The sequence below is a fragment of the Propithecus coquereli genome, unplaced genomic scaffold, assembly GCF_000956105.1.
Source record: "Propithecus coquereli isolate 6110/MARCELLA unplaced genomic scaffold, Pcoq_1.0 Scaffold120, whole genome shotgun sequence".
Classification (NCBI taxonomy): Eukaryota; Metazoa; Chordata; class Mammalia; order Primates; family Indriidae; genus Propithecus; species Propithecus coquereli.
The window spans coordinates 1,932,018-1,951,066 of record NW_012136081.1 but is presented as its reverse complement, the minus strand read 5'-3'; the positions used below and the strand labels follow the sequence as shown (position 1 = coordinate 1,951,066).

Below are 19,049 nucleotides of genomic sequence, written 5' to 3'. Positions count from 1 at the left end.
GCCCCGCACGCGGCGGTCCCTGCGGCAGCTTAACCCCTCCCCTGCCGCGCCACCCTGGGGGCCGGGGCCGCGGGCGGGGGGCTGCGCCACTGGCTGCGCCGAGGGTGGGCGAGCCGAGGGCAGGCCGCGAGGGACGCGGAGGGGGTAACTAAAGTAAGAGCCCCCTCCCCCCACCCTGGACGCACTAGTGCCCCTCACCCTGCCTGGGTGTCGCGCGGAGGAAGCCGGGAGGGGCAGGAAGCGGACTGCGGTGGGGAAGGGGCGCCCCGCCCAGCCCCCAACCCGGGTTCCTGTTTTCGAGACAAACCGTTCCCACGGGGCTAACCCGAACCCGAGCCGGGCGTCTTCCTGCAGGCGGCAGGAGGCACAGGCCTGGCGCAGGTCTGGGGCTTGGGGGGCAGCGGGTCCTTGTGATAGTCTGAGGGAGGGGCTACGACAAGATGGGAGCATTTTGGGGGGAGAGGGACCTGTAGGGAGCGAGGAATGAAAACGTGGCTACCTGGAGACGCGGCCTTGATGTCGGGGGATGGGATCGGGGGGGCTCCAGTTCGTACAGGAGGGACGGAGCCCCGGAAGCCTGGCTCCCTACAGGGCTAGATGAAAAGGGGCAGCCGCAGGCGGTGGGGGCCGGGGGTTCTCCGCAGCTTGGAGACTGGAGGCCTGGGCCCCAGCAGGGAGGAACTTGGGAGGGGCAGCCGCAGGCGGTTGGGGTCCCCACTAGCCGGGCCTTGGAGAGCCGGCAACGGTTTCCGGCCATGTGGGTTCAGACACACTCACTTTGAAACCACCGACCCCAAACCTCCCTTCCGAGGCTTGCCCCTCCCTGCTTCGGGGCCACACCTCAATCTCGTTAATGTGAGACCTAGGAACAGGCCCTTTCTGATCCTCAGTTTCCCCATAATGAGGAAGTAACACTGGCCTAGCCTAGGCAGTCTGTGACTGTCCCCTGCCCTAACACTCCCCTGACTTTGGATCAAGCATTGCCACCTGCTAAGAGACCCTTAAACGCCGCAGTGGGGCGGGGCTAAGGGCGGAGCCAAGAAGGCGCCAAGCGTCTACAGTTGCCTCCCATTCCTGTCCCTGACCGCGTGGATCCTCTGTAGTCCCGTAGGCATCGGCCCAAGTCCCAGCTCCCAATCCGGGTGCCCCACCCAGGCGGATGCCCCGCCCCGGCCAGCCGGGCTGGCCGCTGACCTAGTATGGACACAGCACTGGGAAGAAAGGCGTGGAGGGTGACGCTGGGAAAAGGGGCTGGAGAGTCCCAGGGCCCGCCCCTACGGGCCGCCCCTTCCACCTCCCACCCCCACCCTTACCCCCGCCCCTGGGATGCACCTGCGGGGGAAGGTGGGGGGGTGGAGGATAAGGGGGTGATTGCGCAGCTGCTGTTGTGCCCGCCAATAGCTAAAAATATTTCCCAACAGAGAGAGGAATAAAGAGGCTCCCAAGAAGAGTCGATTTATTGGGGAGTGGGTGCAGTTGGTCAGACCCCATAAATAGGAGGGGACAGAAAGCCTGAAGACAGAAGGGTTAGTGTCCTTAGTTACGCTGGACACTGGGGCCTGGAGGCTGGGCAAAAATGAGGGTTCCAAAAAGGGGCTTAGAGATCTGACTCCAGTACCCCTCCCTCTGCATGAGGAGCTGGGGCTGGGCCAAGGGTTTGGGGTCTGGTCTGGAGGCTCAGATCTTCTCATCAGGGGCCGGCAGGCGCTGGCGGGAAGGCTCTACACCCCAGATCTCCCGGGCATACTGGGCAATGGTGCGGTCGCTGGAGAACTTGCCAGAGGTGGCTATGTTCCGGATCACCATCCGCGTCCACTCTCTCGGGTTCTACAAGCCAAAGGAAGCTTTGGATTCACTTTGGGGTGGGGGGGACCTTCTGACTTTACCCAGTCAGGGCCACCAAAGCCCTGCCAACCTCTGACCCAGCACACCTCACCTTATACAGGTTACTGACTTTCTCCTGGCATTTAATGTAGTCTTCATAATCTGCAAAGACTTTAAACCTGGAGGGGAAAGGATGGGCATAAGCCATCCCCTTTAAAGGGACAGGATAAGCCCTATGAAGTCACCGGCCAAGCCCATCTTGTGTCCCAGTGGACAGCTAGGACCTGGAGAGTGATGCCGCTTCCAAAGGAGCCTGGCCCCAACTGCCCAGGACTCCTGTCCATCCTTCCCACCCCCACCCGAGCCCAGTGCAGCCCAGCAGCCCCAGCCGCATGGCTCCCTGGCCAGCCAGCTCACCGGTCATGGTGCATGAGCATGTTGACAATGTCCTTGAAGAGGTCGGGCTGTTTCGGGGAGAAGAAGCCGCTGCTCAGCTGGTCAATGATGTGGCGAAGCTCGGGAATGCGGTCGTAGTACTCCTGGGCATTGTACCTACCGGGCAGAGCTGTGGTCAGCTCCCTGGTAAGGAGTTCCTGACTCCTCCACCACAGGAAATCTGGCAAGTCCCAAGCCCCAGGGTCGAAACCCAGGCGCAGCCTGTGGCTGCCCTCCCTGGGGCTGCCACATCCCCTCTGAGGGTCCTTCCTTGGCAGGTCCATTCCTTCTTTGCTCAGTTTTTCATCCCCCATTTTGTGGATGAGGAAACTGAGGCCTGGAGGGGACAGAAAGGGAAGTGTTACAGCCAAGGACCCAAAACAAGCGCTCTTCCTCCCACACACCACCCCCGTCTCCTGGCCGGTTTGTTTCCTCTGTGAATGGCTTTAGTCCAGCCATGGCCTTGCCCTCGGGCTCCAGGAAGAGCCAACAGGTGTATCCTCAGGTATGTTCCTTAAACGCAGACTGTCCACCTGACCCTCAGCACCCCCACCTGGGTTAGAAACCCTCCACAAGCCAGTCTCACCTCTTTCACTCCCTGTCCCCTTCCAACCAGAAACCAAGGACTCCCCCACAGCTTCCCATCCCCACCCCTGCACTGCCCCAATTTGGGCGACTCTCCTTGCATTACGGTGTCAGTCAGCCCCCACACTGGTCCCCCTGCCCTCCGCAGCCTAACCTCCCTCCCACAGCCAGAGCTGTTCTGGAGCCCAGTTCTGAACTTGTGGGACCTTGCTCAAAACATTGCGCAGGACAAGGTCTGAACTTCCTAGTCAAGCCTCACAGGAGAAATTCCTTTCACTATTGGATGCCAGCTCTCGTAAGCTGTTGGTGGGAGTGTAAACTGGTAGAAACTTTCTGGAAAGCAGATTGGCAATCTGTGTCAGCAGTCTTAAGAACTCATACTTTTTGGCTCAAAAATATCCCCCTTCTAATAATTAGAGGAAATAATCAGAGATGTGGACGTAGATGTTAAAAGGTTGCTCAGCACAGTGATACTGAGACTAACGAACAGGAAATCAACCCTAATGTCCAATCATATGGAATTGTTCAAATAAGTTGTGACATGTTCATAGGCTGGAACACTATACAAACATTCAAAGGATTTTTGAAGACTAATGACATGGGAAATGTCTCTCTAATGTTAAATAAAACATCACGACTCAAAATTGTACATACATTGTTCCCAACTTTTAAAAATTATTCACAAAAAAATATATATAAACACACATTAAAAAGGGGACTGTGGCTTTAAATCTGGACGATGAGATTATGGATGACAGTTATTTTGTTTTTGGTTTTGTATTTTTCCAATTAGTGAGCATGTATTACTTTTATAATAAGAAAAAATCATATTTAAAAATAAATTTTTTTAATGCCAGGAAAATGGCATTTCTCCTGTGAAGAACTATGGGTTTTTGTTTTTGCTGTTTTGTTTATTTTTTAGAATAAACAGAGCGGGGTCTCACTCTGTTGCCCAGGCTGGAGGGCAGTGCTGGGAGCAAGAGGCATGCCTGGGAAGGCCGGCACAGGCTGTGCAAGGTCTTAGTTACAGCCGTCAGGATTCTGGAAAAGTCTTGAGGGAGCTTACAGGAAATAAGGTTAATGAAATGGGAAAGAAATAACACAGAATTGGAGGAAAAGGAAGAGAAAACTATATCAACCCTAAGAGATAATATTGTTTTGCAACTGGAAGTAAAGTTAAGTCCTTAGCTCCCTGGAAGTCATGGCAAAAAGCGAAGTATGAATACAGTAGTTACAATGGTGATCGTGATCATAAACACAGTTCATGCTGAGCGTGACGGTGAGAACCTGTAATCCCAACTACTCGGGAGGCTGAGTGCCTCCTGCCCATGAACCATGACCTTTGGGTCCTTGACCCCCATTACCCTCTCTGGTCAAGCTTTTCCACGTCCTCCACCCGCATGCCAAAGATGAAAAAGTTCTCCTCTCCCGCCTCTTCCGCCATCTCCACGTTGGCCCCGTCCATGGTGCCAATGGTCAGCGCTCCATTGAGCATGAACTTCATGTTGCCAGTGCCTGAGGCCTCAGTGCCCGCAGTGGAGATCTGCTCCGAGAGGTCAGCAGCCGGGATCACTGTGGGACAGCAGCAGAGGGACAAGGAAACTCAGGGAAGAGCCGTACCCCAGCTGGGGCTCTAGGCATAGCCAGACTCAGAGCTCCCCCAGCCTTCACCAACCAAGTCTCCCTCTCACACACCACCCCCACTGCTCTCCACCTCTGGTTGATTCTCTTTTTTTTTTTTTTTTGCACAAATGTTCCCTGTGTTGCCCCGGCTAGAGTGCCGTGGCATCAGCCTAGCTCACAGCAACCTCACACTCCTGGGCTCAAGCGATCCTCCTGCCTCAGCCTCCCGAGTAGCTGGGACTACAGGCATGCGCCACCATGCCCGGCTAATTTTTTCTATATGTTTTTAGTTGTCCAATTAATTTCTTTCTATTTTTAGTAGAGATGGGGTCTCGCTCTTGATCAGGCTGGTTTCGAACTCCTGAGCTCAAACAATCCGCCCGCCTCGGCCTCCCAGAGAGCTAGGATTACAGGCGTGAGCCACCGCGCCCGGCCCACCTCTGGTTGATTCTTGAACATCTGGGTCCAAACTGGATTCCCCTACCTCCACTGTGTGATTTGAAGGGCACCAGCAAGGCCCATCTGCCTTGTACTGCCTGAAATTCACCCTGTACTGCCTGAAATTCCACCATTAGAGGGGTATCCTCATGGTTTAAGCATTGCCATCTCCAGATTCTTCTTTCAAGTGCAGGTACTCCAGGAAAAGATGACTAATGCCTCCTCCCGGGACTGAACTACGCAGAGCCTCCATAGGCAGCACCCACCTTTCTCAGCCAGTGAGACTCGATAGTTCTCCAAGAAGATCACACGGAGGCGGTCTCCCACTGCCGGGTCGTGGTTGACCACATCCCCAATGGCTGTAATGAGCTTAATGATCATCTTGGCCATGTGGTACCCAGGCGCAGCCTGTAGGGGCACAGTCTGGGGTCAGCTCTACAGGCCAATCCCCTCCGTACCCACTACCCTGCAACCCAGCCAAGCTGGCCTCAACCTGGATGTCAGAGGCCCAGAGTGGGCCCTGGCTTCTCACCTTCCCTCCGATCATCACAGTCCGAGGCACAAAAAACTTGTTGGGATCCTTCTTGATGCCTGCAGAGAACAGAGAAGGATCAAGCTGGCCAGCTTGTTCCCTCCGGGTAGTAGCTTCTGATAGAGCTGAGCTGGGAGACAGCAGGCCTGACTTGGACAATCACTTGCTATGTGACTGTTACTTTTCCCTCTCTGAGCCTCAGTTTGCCCATCTGTGAAATGAGGATAATTACATGACCCATGAGTTGTCATGAGGCCAAAGAAGATATTGATTAGGCATTATGTGCTATGCTAACAGGTACACAGAGGGGACAACTGAGAGACAGGGTGGAGTCCCTGCCACTCACGGTTGTACAGGGTGATGACATGGAGGCAGTTGAGGAGCTGTCGTTTATATTCATGAATCCGCTTCACCTGGATGTCAAAGAGCGAGTTGGGGTTGATGTGAACTTTGTACTCCCTCTCTAGGTACGCAGAGAACTTCAACTTGTTTTCCTGGAGGCAGGGGAGAGGGGAAGGGCTCACCAATAGGCCTCAGCTCCAGGAAATTCTACAGTCCTCATGTCTTTCCATTCACTCAGGCCCAGGAAGGTAGATAACAGGAGGCTCACTTGCTACCTTCATCCACTCCTGCACCAGGGCAGACATTGCTAATCAATGTCAGCACTCTTCCCCTGAGATCAGATGATGCCTCAGACTCCAGGCAACTTCAGTCAACGGCCTGGGGCTGGCAGGAGACATGAGCTCTATTTGCCATCCCTGACCCAGACATCTGGCACCTCCAGCACTCTCCCTGTGCCAGCCCTGGCACACCGTCCCAGGTTGCAGCCCTCCCCACCTGTTTCACTTTGGCCACATCCCGGATAAAGGCTTCATCATCCACGAAGGAGAGAAGTTTGCGCAGCTGGTCCAGGTCTGAGATGTAGTCTTCCCCGATGCGCTGTGGGAAGAGGGCTCTCAGTCAAGACCATCCCCCGATCCTTCTTCTTCCAGACACAGGGGGTCCCTGTCCAGGTCAGCCAAGCCACCTCCACCCAGCAGACTGCTCTGGAAACCCTCCCCATTCCTTCTCCAGTCTCCTGACTGGGGCATGGTGCATCCCTGGCCATCTTCCTCCTCTCCCATCCTTGAGCTCTTATGGCTGACCCCACCTGACCCCTGCAGGGCTTCCTGGCTTCCTGGCCTTTTCCTCATGCTGTCATGACCTCACACCTCCTCTATCAGACATCTTCCCCTTCCAGTATCACTCCAGATGTGACCCATGGATGACCCCCATTGGACTGTGAACCCCACCAGGTTCACCTCCAAAGCCAGGGCCTCCACTAGCCCATAGGGCATCCTCACGAAAATAAGAAAGCGCTGCCCGTTCCTCCGGGCAGCTGCAAGGGAAGGCAGGGCAAGATGGATTTCAGCCCTCGGCTGGGAGCCCTGGTACAGTGAGCCACTTTCCCCACCATACCCAGCTGATCCCTGCAGTGACCTGTATTAACTCTACTGGTCATACAGTGGCCTCTTACCTCAGCAATGACCTCTGCCAGCCCGGGGTTACACAGAACCAGCCAGCGCCGAGGGGTGATGCCATTGGTCTTATTCTGGAACTTATGAGGCTCCAGCTCATAAAACTCCTTGAAGCTGCGGGAGGGGGTTGGACGAGGGTCGCCACTCACCCCTGTGGGATGAAGGCCTCCTCCCTGGGGCCCCTAGCCTGGTATCTTGCTGAAAGGGGCCTGGACTGGGGAATTGCAGACCTGGGGAAGGTGAAGGGTGCTGTGTGTAAGACCAGGTCATCTCGGGACAGGACTGTACTGGAAGGGGATTGGTGCTTGTAAGAGCTATGCCACCTGCGGAAGGGGCCAGCTGCAGGAAACCATGAATGGTCAGTGCCAGACGGTGAGGGGCGGGGTCTATAAGTGACAGGGGCGTGGTCTGGCGAGAGGGGCGGGGTCCGTAGAGCGGAGCTCACATGGTCTTCCTGAGGATCTCAGAGTGGATGCGAGCCACGCCATTGACGGCGTGGGAACCTGCGATGCACAGGTGTGCCATGTTGATGCGCTTCACCGCGCCCTCCTCCACGAGGGACATGCGCCGCAGCCGGTCTACGTCCCCTGGGAATGCAGCCGCCACCCGCTGTGTCCAGAGAGCCCAGAGCTAGGACCAGTATCCAGGAACCCCAGTCCCCAGCTCCATAACCCCGGAGCCAGCACCCATAACCCAGCACTCACTGTGCCAGTCTCGGGACCCTGGCTGGACACCCCTTCCATGCCCCTACTCCAGGCTCTAGCCTCGGTTCCCACTCTCCCCCGCGCCCACGCCTTCCTGAATCGCGCCTCACGACTCACGTTAAGGAAGCGCTGGTTAATCTCGTAGATGATCTGGAGGTGCCGCGGCAGCAGTGTCTCCAGAAGGTGCACCGGCCAGCGCTCCAGGGCCTCGGGCAGCACCGTGTGATTGGTGTAGGCGCAGGTCTTCACTGTCACTTCCCACGCCTGGCATACGGGTGGGAAGTGAGGACTTGGCCTAAGCCCGATGGCTCTCCATACATACTGCGGCCCTTAGGCCTGCCACTGCCAGGTTCCGGGGCACACCCCTCTGGCCTCACACTCCCGTCTGTTCACTGCATTCATACCCTTCCACCCCCCAAACTGGGAAGGGAAGGGAACCCTGCAGCAGAGAGCATCAGAAAGGTAGAAGGGTCCTGAAGCCCACCTTGTCCCACTCCAGCCGCTCGAGGTCCACCAGGATCCTCATCAGCTCAGGGATGGCCAAAGAGGGGTGGGTGTCATTGAGCTGAATGGCCACCTGTGGGAGGGGACCGGAAGTCAGTCTTGGCTTCACCCCAAGCACTATGGTCATTGTCCCTTGCCACTTTAGAGCCCCCCCAGAGAGCCCCACATGGCTGTAAGGCTGAGCTCGGGGTGCAGGTGCTCATGGGGGCAGTAGGTGGGGCAGGAGAAGGGCAGGAAGCCCAGGTTATGTGCCTGTTGATTGAGGATCCTGAGAAGTCACAACCACACGCTCCCAGCCTGCACTCCCTCATCTGTGAGACGGGGTGGGGCAGGCTGAGGCTGGAGGGGAGAGGCGATGGCACACACTGTCCAGGTGCAGAGCGTGGCCCATCCCTCGGACACAGCACCTTATCTGGGAAGGCATCGAAGTTCGTGCGCACGGGATCACGGCAGCCGAACTTGGAGGACTTGAAGCGACGAATGATGTCCTGGAGGGTGGCGGCCACCACAAAGTACTCCTGCTTCAGCCGCAGCTCCTTTCCCTCGAAGAACTGGGGACAGCATGAGACAGGTGAGGCAAGGTGCCAGGGGTGTGGCCTAGAGCCGCTATGGGTGTGGCCAGACCGACCAGGCCCCCTGGGCCCTGAACTGGCCCCACCTCTAGCACACAGGGGTCTTTCTCCCACCAAGAAGTAGTGGTGGGGGACAGCATCAGGAAGAGTGGGACACAAGGACCAAGAGTATTGTGGGTGCCACCAGGGGACAGTGCCTCCAAGTCCACCTCCCCTCAGGACTCAGGTGTCCTCCCACTCAAAGAACTTGGGGTGGGGAGACAGGAGGTACAAGGCCAGCAATATGCCCTAGGTGTGACTAGGGCACCAGCACCTGTCCCTTCCCAGCTCTCCCTGACCCCCTCCCGAGGACTCAGGCTTCTGCCCCCAGCCCAGGGGGTGACACACGTTGTCATTGGGGTACAGGACACGAGAGATGTTCTCCGCCAGGTTGCGGTCCAGCACAGCCTGGATATAGCCACCAACGTTGACTGCGGGACGAAAGTAAGGACAGGGTCAGGCTTGGGCTGAGTGTGGCCGGTGGGCAGGCTGGGGCTGCTAGCTACCAGCGGATGAACTCACAGTCTTTGAGGTTGAAGTCATTAGGCGCCTTGGCCGACCAGAGGCGCATAGTGTTGACAACGTTGTTGCGGTAGCCAGGCACGGGTGTGTCGTAGGGCATAGCCAATACCACCTGCAGGGCACACTTCATCAGGAGCTGGACAGTCTGCCAAGGGTGCCAGCCCTGGTATCTGCCTGTATCTGACTCATGGGGCCTCCATCCGCTCAGGGCTAGGACTCAAGACTTTGTCCCTTCACTCTGCCGAGTCCCAACACGGCTCTAGTCCCAGCGCTGACATTTACGAGCTGGGTAACCATGAGCAAACCCATAGCCTCTCTGGACCTCATCTATAGAGAAGACACTCCCCAATATCTCCCCCAGACACCCATAACCCCTGCCTTGTCTGACCGTTGCAAACATTATGAGAGGAGCAGAGTGACACACCCAGAGCCCAAGGTGGGGCTCTGTTGGTGGCCACTCTGCACTGAGGGGTTGGGCTGGCCACCCTGGCCTGAGCAAAAGCTAGAGACACTTTGGACTCTGGAGAGGGCTGGGGGGACCTGGGGCCAGGCTGAAGGAGTCACAGAGGCCTAGTCTATCCAAAGCTCTTACGCCTGGTTGACCACAGGGCTAATTAGCAGTGACTAATGCTGGCCCCGCCTCCCACAATTAGCAAACATCAATAACTGCTGCCAATAACTGCCTGGTACCACAGTGCGGGGGCACATGCGCTCCTCCAAGGGAGCCCTTTGAAGGGCCATTGCCCTCCCTCCTCACACTTAGTCACCCTTGATTGGAGCACAGCCAGAGCTGCAGCCCAGAGAGGGAAGGGACCAATCCAAGAGCACACAGCCGGGTGGCCGCACCTTCTAGCCAGAGCTGCTTGAGCCAGGCTGCCGTGTGCACCTGGCATGTGCTGCCAGCAGCCCCACAGGGCCTTAGCCCGGATGACAGTAAACAAATGCCCAGTGCTGAAAGCCTAGCTGTTTTTGTGCAGCCCATCTTGGAGGCTGGTGACCTGCAGCCACGGCAAGAGGAATGAATGAACTGGGATTTGGACACCTCGTTTGGCTTTAGGATCCCCTAGCTTGCTTCGTGACAAGGGAATTCCTCACTCCAGGCTTTCATTGTCTCCCCTGCCCACCTCTCTGGGCTGCTGCAGAATCGAGTCACCATACTGGTCCTCCAGTGAGTCTTGTGTTATGGGGAGGAGCCAAGTCAGGGGAGGGGCATTGTGGAGCAGGGCAGCCCCTCTCTTCCTCTCAGGCTCCCCTGTGGCCCTTTCTCCAGTCTCTCCTGGCTCCAGCTGTGTGACCTTGAGTAAGGCACTTAGCCTCTCTGAGCCTCGGCGTCCTCAGTTGTAAAACAGCACTGGGTCCAATAACCTCCTGACTCTTTCCCTGTTTCCTGCTTCCTCTAGGAACCCCCTGGGCCCCCACCCCGACCCTGGCTTTGTGCTCACCTGTGTGTCCACCCACTTGGCCCCCTGGCTGGTGTGATCCACTCGGCCATAGAAGTGCACAGGCAGTGTGAACTCGGGTCGGGCCTTCTCCCAGGGGTTGCCGTAGCGAAGCCAGTCATCAGCCTCCTCCATCTGGGCCCAAGGCAGGCCAGGGGAGGAAGAGAGCCACGTCAGAGCCTGGTAGTCCTGCCACGGTGGGCGGCGGGGCAGAGCAGGAGCAGTGGCCCCGGTGTACCCCATACTATGTGTGAATTAAGGGCTCTGAGGTGGGCCAGCCCCTGGTCTGTTGGCTATTCACTGGGACGTGATGTGTCCCAAGAAGTCCACAGGTGGGCCACCTGTTCCAGGGGTCACCAGCTGGCTTTGGGGGATGGGGAAGGGGCGAGGATGCTTTCTGCAGAGCTTTGGGCTGGTTCTGGGCCTATCCAGAGATGGATAACCAAATGGGGGTCCTCTCCATCATGACGGGGCCCCACAAGGTCAGGGCCAAGGCTGCTCACCTGCCAGCCCCCGCAGATCTTCTGGTTAAAAATCCCAAACTCATAGCGAATCCCGTAGCCATAGGCAGCCAGGCCCAGTGTTGCCATGGAGTCCAGAAAGCAGGCTGGGGGTGTGCAGGGAGGTGGGTGTCAGGGACCCAGCACAAAGGAACCCTTCTGCCCCCCCCCCCACAGCCCTGTGTACTTGCCTGCCAGCCGGCCCAGGCCCCCATTGCCCAGCCCTGCGTCCTCCTCGATTTCTTCCAGCTCCTCCATGTCCAGGCCCAGCTGGAGGGGGAGGGGCGGCAGTGGTCAGGGCCAAGTGCCAGAAGGGGAATCCCCCAATCCCTCAGGCTTGCCCCGCCCCCCACCCCCACACACCTGGTAGGTGGCCTCATCGCAGGCATTCTCCAAGGCCAAGTTCACCATGGTGTTTTGTAGCGTCCGTCCCATGTAGAACTCCAAAGACAGGTAGTAGATCCTCTGCCCAGGGAGACAGAGGGGCAGGGAGGGGTCAGGGCCACCCACCAACATTCAACCAGGCCCAAGTGGGCCTGGACCTCTCACCCTCCTGCCTTACTCTTGGGCCCCAGCATGTCCCATCCCTGTCCCCAACTTTTTCCTCCCCTCTCAGAGGAACCATCTCAGACTTTGGGGCCCAACAGATAAGGTTCTGATCCCAGCATTCCTCTGACTTTGGGAAAATCACTTTCTTCTCTGGCCTCAGTTTCTTTATCTGGAAAATGGAGCTGGCTATACCTACCTCAGGGATCGAGGTGCTCAGGAGAGGTGGGAAACCCTTCTGTCATGCACATGCCTCCCAACAGCCCATCAGGGAGTCAGGACAGAGAAGCACCTCCAAGTACTCCCCAAGAGAACAAGGCCAAGGCCCAGAGAAAAAAGTCATTTGCTCAAGGTCACGCAGTGACTCAGGGCTAGAGATTACCACCTCCCCTGCTTGCACAGCCCAGTTCCCTTGGCCCTCAAGCCTCAGTCCCAAGAGGGGGACCCAGAGGCACCTGGAGCCAGGATGCTGATAGTGCCTGGTCTCCCTGTTTCCCGGGTCTTCTCCCTGCCCTGCCTCCCGCCCCTCCCCCACGCCCCACGGTGGGGTGTTGGGTTGCTGACATTTACCAGTGATCCCACCAGACACTTGATCCCTGCCGCCTCAGATGCCCCAGCCCCACCCACCTGCTGCACAGGCACATCGGGAACACATCCAGTGACTGACATGTCCTTCCACCCGGTCCAACCCCAGCCACAGGCATCGTCCTGTCCACCACCGGGCCCTCTACCCTTCTCTGAGTGGGCGCTGGGCCTTTGCAACCAGCCCACCTGACTGGAGCCCTGAGACCTGCCCTCACCCCGGGTTTCTCGCCTGGGTTGTCCCAGCACCCCCTGCACCTGGCACGCCTGGATCCTCCAACCCCAGGAACCTGGAGTGACCAGGGGCAGCCACTTATTCCAGACCTCCCAGCTCCCTGGCAGGACGCCCAGCCCATACCCCACCCAGGGTGTCCCCAGTAGCACCTTGGGGTCCTTCTCATAGTAGTGTTGCTGTGTGCGGATCCAGCGGCCCACAAGGTGGTCGCGCACGGTGTGGGCCAGCGCAAAGTAGTAGTCTCTCGGGGTGGCCACATTGCGGTCCTTTACGAGTGTGAAGTGGAGGTGCCGGTTGAAGTTCTTCTTCAGCTCAGTCACATTCTCCACGCCGGCCAAGCCACGCACGCTGATTTGCTTTCTCTTCTCCTGGTCTGACAGGGGCCGGGACATGGCTGCGGGAGGGCAGGCCAGACGGATGGATGGATGGACGGACGAGGGGACAGTGGCCTCAGCGGTGCCTCCAGCCAGGGAGTGGAGCTCCCCAGCCCTGAGGGGATTTAAAGCCTGGCTCTGGGCAGCATGCCCCGCCTCTGCCTGCAATGGGAGGGTCTTGGCCTGGCAGCTCAGGGATCTATTTTGGGGGTGAGCAGAGGAGAAGGGAGGGAGGGACTAGCTCCATAGGGCCAGGCCAACCCAGCCTGGCTTGTTCACGGCCCTGTGCTGACCTACTTCCTCCAGGTCTTCTGCCTTCTGTCCCTTGTCCCTGCCTTTTGCAGGGTTGGAGACAAACGCAGTAGGTAGAGTGCTGCATTGGGGAGCCGTCGGTAGCTGCACTGGGGTGGGAAGTCCATGTGTTGTGGCAGGTCCCCCTGCAGGCTGAGGGGTCAGTGTGCCCTGCACAGAAGAGGTGCAGCTCGCAGAGGACACTGGGTGTCTGCGAGAAGGGGGACCAGGACACTGGGTGTCTGCGAGAAGGGGGACCAGGACCCTGAGTGCCAAGGGGTGTTGGAGGGGAGGTTGTCTGAGGCAGGGCCACTTCCTCACCCCACCCCCACCAACGCCGCTCTGAGCTCCCCCTGTTGCTGTCCCTCAAGGAGCTCTGAAGTGACCTTTTCAAGAGGGATGGTCAGATTACAGGCCAGCTTTGGCTAGAGGCCTCCAGCCTAGAACAGGGGCCCCTGGGAACTGTAGTCCTGTGGCCCCAGAGGGGTGGGAGAAACTGAGGCATTTCCCACCCACACATAATACTGATGCATGATATTCTGCCCTCCCTGCAATCTCACTGCTTGAGGAGTGATTGGAGGCCTTTTCTCACTCCCTCCTCCCCTTGGGGCCATGGCTCACAGCTCCTCAGTGATTTTTTTTTTTTTTTTTATACAGGGTCTCACTCTGTCCCAGGCTGGGATGCAATGGCGTGATCATGGCTCCCTGCAGCCCCAAACTCCTGGGTTTAAGAGATCCTCTTGCTTGAGCTTTTTGAGTAGCTGGGACTATAGGCTCAAACCACCACACTCAGCTAATTTATTTTTTGTAGAGACGGAGGTCTCACTATGTTGCCCAGGCTGATCTTGAACTCCTGGCCTCAAGTGACCCTCCTCCCTTGGCCTCCCAAATTGCATCTTGGGGACTTGACATTCCTGTGTGCCCTGGCAGCTTCAGGCCCTTCCTTTTGAGGCTTTGGCTCAAAGCTGCCCCCATTCACTGCTCATGTCATGGCTCTGGCCCTGACTTGTGAGACCTTCGGCTGGTTGTTTTACCTTTCTGAGCCTTGGATTCCTTCATCAAATTTATACTGTCAAATGAGAATATAAATCCCTGCCTCATCAACTGTTGCCTCCTAATCTTGTGGGGGCAGACTTTGGATTCTGCTTTGTTCTTTGAGCAGAAGGAACCCAGGACCTTGGGCTATTTCCAAGGCTGCCTGGGCCTGCCTGGGGTGGTGGGCTGGTTGAGGGGAGGAACTGGGTGTTCTGTGCTGAGGGCCAAGGAAGCAGGTCAGAGGCCTGGACAGTTGCAGGATGCTATTGAGAGCCTGGTTTGGGGAAGGCCAAGTTGTTTTCTAGGACTTTCTGGGCCACAGCAGACCCAGCCCTGGAATTAACTGCTCAGTGGGGGCCACACTGCAAGTCCTGCCTACCCAGGCCTTTGACTCTACTCCCCAGCCCTGCTCCACCCTGCCCCCAGGGCATCACCAACTGGCTAGGCATCCAAGTGGAGAAAAAGACCAAGAAATCCCCAAAATACACCTCCACAGATATAGTTAGTGGAAATATGAAAAACCTTTTTGATTTTTCTGTAATTTCCAATTTCTTTTTTTAAAAAAGTTTTTTATAAACCATATTTCAAGAAAGAAGCTGGGTGCGGTGGCTCAGGCCTGTAATCCCAGTGCTTTGGGAGGCTGAGGCGGGAGGATCCCTTGAGCCCAGGAGTTGGAGGCTGCAGTGAGCTGTGATCGTGCCACTGCACTCCAGCCTAGGCCACAGAGATTCTCTCTTAAAATAGAAAAACAAAGAATGCTGGTGGCTCTCAGATCTCTTCCCCTTCACAGCTCATGCCCCACCTTCCACCAAGCATAGAATCCCTGGCTGAGCCTGGCATCTGAGGTTCCCCCGGCCTGCACTTGTCCCTGAGAGAGTTGCACTCCTGGCAGTCACCTCTGGGCAACTGGCTGCTGGTTGGCTATACTGCCACCTCACACCCCATTTGGGGTGGCATGTTTTGCCCACACAAACCTTTGCACTGCCCCTATTGCCTGCAAGCCTATCTTCCTACCACCGAGGGCCTGATCCCAGGAGACCATCCCCATCTTCTTATCGGCAGACTGAGTCACTTCGGTTCTTTCCCAGCTGCCAGCCAAGGCCCCCTCTCCTGTCAATTCAGCACTCTCCCTCCTGCACTCAGGCCCGTGCTGCAGTCCCAGAACACTTCCTACTGGGCAATGCATGGTGCTTTGACTTGTCTTTCTTGTTGGTTGTGCTTGCGGCCCCTATAGTGCTTCTGGCCTTTTTCCAGGGTGACACCACCCCAGGGGCCACCTCATTATTTGTATGTCCAGCCCAGCATGACCAAACCTTATTCAAACTGACCTGCTTCTGTTTCCCCATTTGCCCCACCCTCCTTCACCCCCCAGCTATATATTTTAAGGAACCCTAAAAGCACTTTCCCAACCTGAACTGCCCTCAAGGTTGTCTGCGTTTCTACCAGAAACCCGGCCTCTTCCCTGGACCAAGCTGGCTTGCTCCGGAGCACTGGGCTGGGCATCAGTAACAGAGCCCTAATGCTGACCTTTCCCAACTGGCATTCCTCTCGTGGGCTCTGAGGGGGTGGGGACACTGCTGCAGCAGCAGGAACAGCCCTGTCACAACATAATATGACGGGTAAAGGGCCTTTTCCCCTGCCCTGGGTGTCTTAAGACAGGCGGGCAAGCATTTCCCATCTCTCCCCAATTCTGCCACAAAGGCAGGTGCTTGCTGCAGTTCCCACGGCCAAGCCTTTCTGCTGTCTCTTCTACTTCAGGGCCTGGAGCATGGGAGACTGATGCCTTAGTCAGCCACTTCGTTTCTCTCCAAAACCATAACAAAAGCTGACGGCAGGGACCAGAGAGGGAGGGAGCACAGGCATGGAGCTGGCCTCAGGGGAGCGAGACTGGAGAAGCTAGCTGGGCTGTGGTTAAGTCATTTATTGATTTTATTTCTAAAACCCACATAGCGCCACTTTGCTGCTTCCAGAGCTTCAAAGAGCTAATTAACCGCCCAATGAGCCCACCAGGGAAACCAAGCTTGTAGGGGAAGCAGTGAGGGGGAGCCAAGGTCAAAGAGGGTAGCCAGGCCCCAGGCCCTGCCCCCATTCCATCAGTTAAGGACAAAAGGAAAAGATCTTAGTCAACCTCAGTTAGGGAAACCCAGGGAACTTGCCTTGTTTCTGAGGGTTCCTTAAGCCCTGCAGGCCCACAGCAAAGCAGCACAGGCATCCTGGAGAGCGACCAGACGCTCCGGTCAACAGCAGTAGCCAGTCCCAGCTCAAAACTGGAAAGCAGCCAGGCCAGTTGCTTGCCCCAGTGGCCAGTTGCGAGGGGGCGCTTGTACCCCCTAGAGGAAGGAGGGGTGGCTGGGAAGCAGGGCAGTTCACCCCAGGGGTGGCGCAACCAAGCAACAGCAGCAGCTAGGTGAGGACCTCACTACCTCGGGGAGACTTCACATGGGCTCTTCTTGTGCCACAATGGCTAGTATCCACTGCCCAAGACATGAAAGAAACTCAGCCTAAAACCCTTTGGCAAGGTGCTTGCAAAGCAAAAGGTGGGCCACGTTATCTTGCCCCCACCACTCCCTAAAGCCTACAGTGCTGGGCGGGCTGCAAGTCACCAGGAGAGAAAGAAAAAAGCCACTTGGCGGTTTTAATTTTAGCTGCTCTGTGCCTGACAGGCAGGATTAGTTGGCTTGACCTTTAGTGCTGATGCCTCCCCAGGCCCAGGGCCTTGGTCAGGTGGCAGCTTCCAGGCACAGATCACAACTGGAGCTCATCAGATGCAGGGGTCCCAGCCCCAGGAAAAGGCCTTCGAAAAGACAGAGACTAAAGAGCTAACGGGTGACCAAGGCGGGGGAAACCTGGTTCTCAGCTATGTTAACTAGTAAACAAGGGGCAGGTGGTGGAGCCCACGCAGGGATGCAGGCGGTAGGCTTCCTTAATTAACGCCCCACGGTTTCACCCTGGGGAGAAGCGGACTGGGGCCAGGTGCCGGACGCAGGCAGGCAAGTTTGGTGCTGCCGCTGCCGGTAGAGGTGGTTTACGTGACAAGAAAATAAATAAGCAGACCCAGAAAACCACACTGCTCTTTTATTCAATGGAACATCCCCCCTTTAGGGCAGTGTTGAATCAAACACCGAAAAAAAGCCCAGAGAAATTTCTGCAGATAAACCAGTGAAGAGAACGCGCAGTATACATTATTGTCAACATAATCACTCCATGGAGAGGGAAGAAGGCAGAAAAAGGATGTAGAATGAAGAACAAGGGGCTCAAACCCCTACACACTGCAAAACATTCAGATGTTTGGGATTAAAATAAAACGTAAAAGGAAACCTTGCAGGAAAGAGAGGAACAAATGGAATCCGAGGCAGCTGAGTGGTCAAGGAGCACGGAAAGAACTCCAGGCCAGCAGTTAAGCCCAAGGTGGCTCAGGCTGTCCCACCTATTGCCAGCAGAGTGCCAGGACAGATGTAGATCCCACAACCTGGCGATCGACCCACCGATGGCAACTGTATAGACTTTCAACAAGGGTGGCAGAGATAAAACCCCACATGTAAAAAAACAAAAAACCAAACATCTTTGGGGGTAGCTATGGAACCTTGAAAAACTTAGAACCAAATGACCCCCGCCCCACTAGCCTGACATTAATGGCCAAAACCCGTGCCTAAAACCATTTGCTCCTCTCTCCTTGGCAAGGGAAGGAGAACTGGAGAGAAGGAAAAGTAATCTAATTGCAGCAGAAGACCGGGGAGAGCATCTCCTTGGACGGAGTCTGAAGAAAGGAAGAAATAAGGAAACAACAAAGGAAAAAGAAACAAATTAATAAAAATTTCACAATATGGAGCCAGCGTGTTCCGATTCCGTCCACAAAAATAACTCAGGCTGCTTTGCCGAACCATCCTGTCCACCAGGGGCGCTGCTGAGGCTGTCTGCCTGGAAGGGTCACCAATGGGCGCGGAAAGTCCTCACTCTCATGGCTCGGGCCATCGCCGCCGCGGGGAGGGATCCTGGCGGCCCGGTTTGGGGAGAGGCAAAGGGAGTTGGGTGAGGAGAGAAAGAAGACAAAGAAGACACTCGATGCTACGGGGCGCCAGGAGAGCCCAAGCTGGCGCCCCTACTACCATCTGCCCATTCCCAAGCGAGTCCTCAGTCGCTTGGCCCAGCCCAATGCGTGCACACACACACATGCGTGCACATACAATCACATGCGTGCGTCCCAATGTCTGGCTCCATATGGTGAGGTTCGGCGTGTGTTTAAACGAGACCAATTCTCTCTCTATATAATATATATTTTCTTAAAAAAACAAGTCTAGTTCTGTGGTGGAGGCGGTGGGGGAGCTGGAGGCATCCCGAAGGGCGGCATGCCCGCCACCCCCATGCCCATCATGGTGACAAAGTTAGAAGGGTCCATGGGAGGCGGAGGAGGAGGGGGCGGGGCATACATCATGCCGGAACCAGGTGGCGGAGGCGGTGGAGGGGGAGGGGCCCCGGGCGGCAGAGGCGGCTGGACCCCGGGGGGCAGGGGCACCATAGTGGGGTTGCCTTGCATCTGAGGGGCTCCTGGAGAAGCTGCGGCAGCCGCCTGCTGCTGTTGCCATGGCGGGATGGACCCTGTGCCAGCGCTCGTGGTGGTAGTCGTCGTATCTGGGGTGGTAAAGAAGCCCAAGGTCACACGCGCGGGGGCACACCGCGGCTCTCTGCGGCTGCTGCCTTGGGATGGGGGGGCGAGGGGCGCCTGATCCTTGCTTGGCATGCGGTACGGTGGTG

At 56.8% G+C, this 19,049-nt stretch overlaps 2 protein-coding genes across 11 annotated transcripts in view; both read right to left on the bottom strand.

Moving 5' to 3' along the window:
• Positions 1-1,677: 1,677 nt before the first annotated feature.
• On the bottom strand, positions 1,678-12,989 carry PYGM (phosphorylase, glycogen, muscle). The gene is made up of 20 exons (XM_012665497.1): positions 12,747-12,989; positions 11,598-11,699; positions 11,426-11,504; positions 11,238-11,341; positions 10,738-10,869; positions 9,296-9,407; positions 9,122-9,204; positions 8,570-8,713; positions 8,143-8,235; positions 7,776-7,922; positions 7,400-7,563; positions 6,954-7,068; positions 6,275-6,376; positions 5,784-5,931; positions 5,438-5,496; positions 5,172-5,313; positions 4,209-4,416; positions 2,242-2,376; positions 1,937-2,003; positions 1,678-1,827 (listed from the first exon to the last, which is right to left on the bottom strand). Exons 1-20 carry the CDS (start codon positions 12,987-12,989, stop codon positions 1,678-1,680), a joined length of 2,529 nt encoding a protein of 842 aa, XP_012520951.1.
• Positions 12,990-17,350: 4,361 nt separating this feature from the next.
• SF1 (splicing factor 1) overlaps positions 17,351-19,049 on the bottom strand; it is a 14,423-nt gene continuing 12,724 nt past the window's right edge. For 3 of the 10 annotated variants that reach the window (XM_012665493.1, XM_012665490.1, XM_012665491.1), the window contains exons 13-14: positions 18,725-18,926; positions 17,351-18,289 (exon numbers count right to left, since the gene is read on the bottom strand). In XM_012665493.1, the coding sequence (XP_012520947.1) occupies positions 18,254-18,289; positions 18,725-18,926 (238 nt within the window). In that variant the 3' untranslated portion in view covers positions 17,351-18,253. Of the gene's footprint in view, positions 18,927-19,049 lie in introns of all 10 variants that reach the window. The other 7 variants (XM_012665487.1, XM_012665492.1, XM_012665488.1 and 4 more) reach the window with 5 other exon arrangements.